This window comes from Austrofundulus limnaeus, unplaced genomic scaffold, assembly GCF_001266775.1.
Source record: "Austrofundulus limnaeus strain Quisiro unplaced genomic scaffold, Austrofundulus_limnaeus-1.0 Scaffold420, whole genome shotgun sequence".
NCBI lineage: Eukaryota > Metazoa > Chordata > Actinopteri > Cyprinodontiformes > Rivulidae > Austrofundulus > Austrofundulus limnaeus.
This window is the reverse complement of record NW_013952822.1, coordinates 320,443-322,921: the sequence shown is the minus strand read 5'-3', so window position 1 is coordinate 322,921 and position 2,479 is coordinate 320,443. Positions and strand designations below refer to the sequence as shown.

The 2,479-nt window shown below is 43.3% G+C and overlaps 1 protein-coding gene across 1 annotated transcript in view; it reads right to left on the bottom strand.

Moving 5' to 3' along the window:
* Positions 1 to 1,826: 1,826 nt before the first annotated feature.
* The window catches only part of ctc1 (CTS telomere maintenance complex component 1), a 25,774-nt gene continuing 25,121 nt past the window's right edge, over positions 1,827 to 2,479 (bottom strand). Inside the window, exons 24-25 of the mRNA XM_014024383.1 lie at positions 2,247 to 2,367; positions 1,827 to 2,163 (exon numbers count right to left, since the gene is read on the bottom strand). Of these exons, the coding sequence (XP_013879837.1) occupies positions 2,051 to 2,163; positions 2,247 to 2,367 (234 nt within the window). The 3' untranslated portion in view covers positions 1,827 to 2,050. The remainder of the gene's footprint in view (positions 2,164 to 2,246; positions 2,368 to 2,479) is intronic.

Here is a 2,479-nt window from a genome sequence, read left to right as displayed (position 1 = left end):
AGTCTTTACAGACAACAGGAAGTGAAGTTTGACTTCATCATCTGAGGTTTAGGGGGTAAAAAGTGTGACCAGATCCTGTGGGCCATCACATTGTGTTACTTTAATATGAACACATTAGACATTCATTCCTCTCTGCTTTGGCTTTTATTACACATCAATGTTTTTAAAGGTTTTTAAGAAAAATAAGTACATATTTTTATTAAAATTTATCAAAAAAATGCTTTGGTTAAAAATAATTTTAAGTTTATTTTTTTTACCATGATAAACAAAACCATAAGCAGGTCAGATGATCTGTGCTGTTATCTGAGAATCATCTTTCACTTTCCTCAAGTACTGTATTTTCCAGTTATTATTTTGCTGCATTTTTGACATAGTTTCCATCACATTCTGCATAAATAAAATCCATTTTCTTTCACGTGTTTAGATATTTATTTTTAACACAGTGGTGGCGGTGCACAGGACACGCTGCTTAACGTTTGATTGGCAGCTGCTGTGTCTTTGCCTTATTATGCCTTTTTCTCTTCTCTCCTCCTCCTTCTGCATAGAAGGCAGAGAGAGAAATAAGGAGGCCTTTTCTAATGGTTGTAAACTGCAGCCAATAAAAAACATCTGTTGATTGTTTCCCTTTCTTTTTTTTTCTTTTTATGTCTTGTTATAATTTGATCAGTCAAATGCGGGACTTTGTTCGAACTTGTGCGACGCCGGGACAAGAGTGCAACATGTGAGACAGTCCCACAGTTTGCCTGGGGCTGTAGGTAAATTACCTGCTGGTTATAACTGTCCTCTGTTGTGTGGATGAGAGAAGAGAGAGGAGCTTCAGCAGCTCTCCTCCTGTCCGAGCGCACAGCACGTTCACTGCAGGAGCTGCAGCACGGCACGTGTGTGTGAAGGGAGGGTGTGAGGGCAATGTTATTATTAATAATATTACTGTTGCCATTATAGTTGTACACTTAATAAGAAGTGCAACCAAGGGCGACAGATGGAGCATAACAAAAAAATAAAAATAAAAAGCGGGTTCGACGGGGACACTTGATGGTCTGGAGGGAAAAGGGCAGGTGCTCGAGCACCACCTGACGTCTATCTGTGCACGTCCCTGCATTAAGAGTTTAAAGTTTAACCACAGTTAGCTGCACCTGCAGCACAACCAGAACCGGCATCAGCCTGCAGATGGACCAGACTGAACATTCAGGCTCAACTGCAACTAAAAGCTGCTGGAGGTTTAGTTTTGCCAGTAGAGTTCACATGAAGGTTCTGCTCACTTTGATTTCTCTGCACTTAAAACCAGAACCAGATCAACCTGGTAACAGTTTTAGGTCTTTACTGTGGGTCTGGTTCTGTTCTGGTTTAACGAGCACAGAACACAATCAGAACATCAGACGAGCCTTTACTGTCTGGGGGTTTGTGTTTCACTTCATCAGACTAGTTTGTTAACAACAAACATTTCACATCCAGGAGCCTCAGCCCGTCTGACCATCTGAGAGATAAAGTCTGTTCCAGATCCAAACTGAGCTGCTTGTGGTCAAAGGTCACTCTGAGTCCTGGACCCGGATCAAACAGGTTAAAGGTTCAGAGCGAAAACAGAGATCTGAGACCCGATCAGATGATGGACAGTTTGACGCAGTGGACAGATGGCGTCGGTTTTTTTCAGACATGAGGGACGAGCCGTTTGTTTCAGTTTATTCTAAAGTGAAAATAAAACCTTCAGAAACTCCTGAATCCAGCAGCTGTTTCCTGTCAATCATTCAGTGAAAACAGGAAGTGTTTGATCTGAATTTGGATCTGGACTCAAACCTGAAGCGGTTCTTTGTTAAAAAAGAAAACACCAACAGGATTTAGATTTTATAGTTTTAAAACCGATTTCTTGAGTCAAMCAGGTTCAGAGCTCAGAGTCAGGGCGCCCCCCGCTGGCCGAACACACGGACTGCAGCTGAAGAACTTTTATTCTGAAAGGGGCTCTGACAGGAAGTGTAGAGAAGCATCATGACTGGACCGACACAACCACGTGGACCACACCTGACTGACCTGATCCAAGCAACTGTGCTGACTTAAATCAGAGTCCAGGTGCAGAGGGCGGGTCAGTGTCCAGGTGGACACAGGTGAGCTGCAGAGGACAGGTCATTCTGGTCAGGAAGTCTCTGTCTCCTCGACAGAAACGCCTCACCTCTGATACAAACAAACAAACAAACAAACAAACAATGATTCAGGATAAAGTTATAAGTATGACAGGTGAGCCCAGTGGTTGTTACCTTCTGATCTCTGATTGGTCAGTTTCCTGCAGGTAAAAGAGACCGGACGACAAACAACCTCACTGCTGCAGACACACAACAGGAAGTGGAGGAGGACGTCCTCGGAGTCACTGTCACACACCTGAGAGACACACAAGTAGGTTAACACAAAAACACACACACACACACACACACCTGAGAGACACACACACAGGTAAGCACACACACAAACAAACACACACACACACACACCT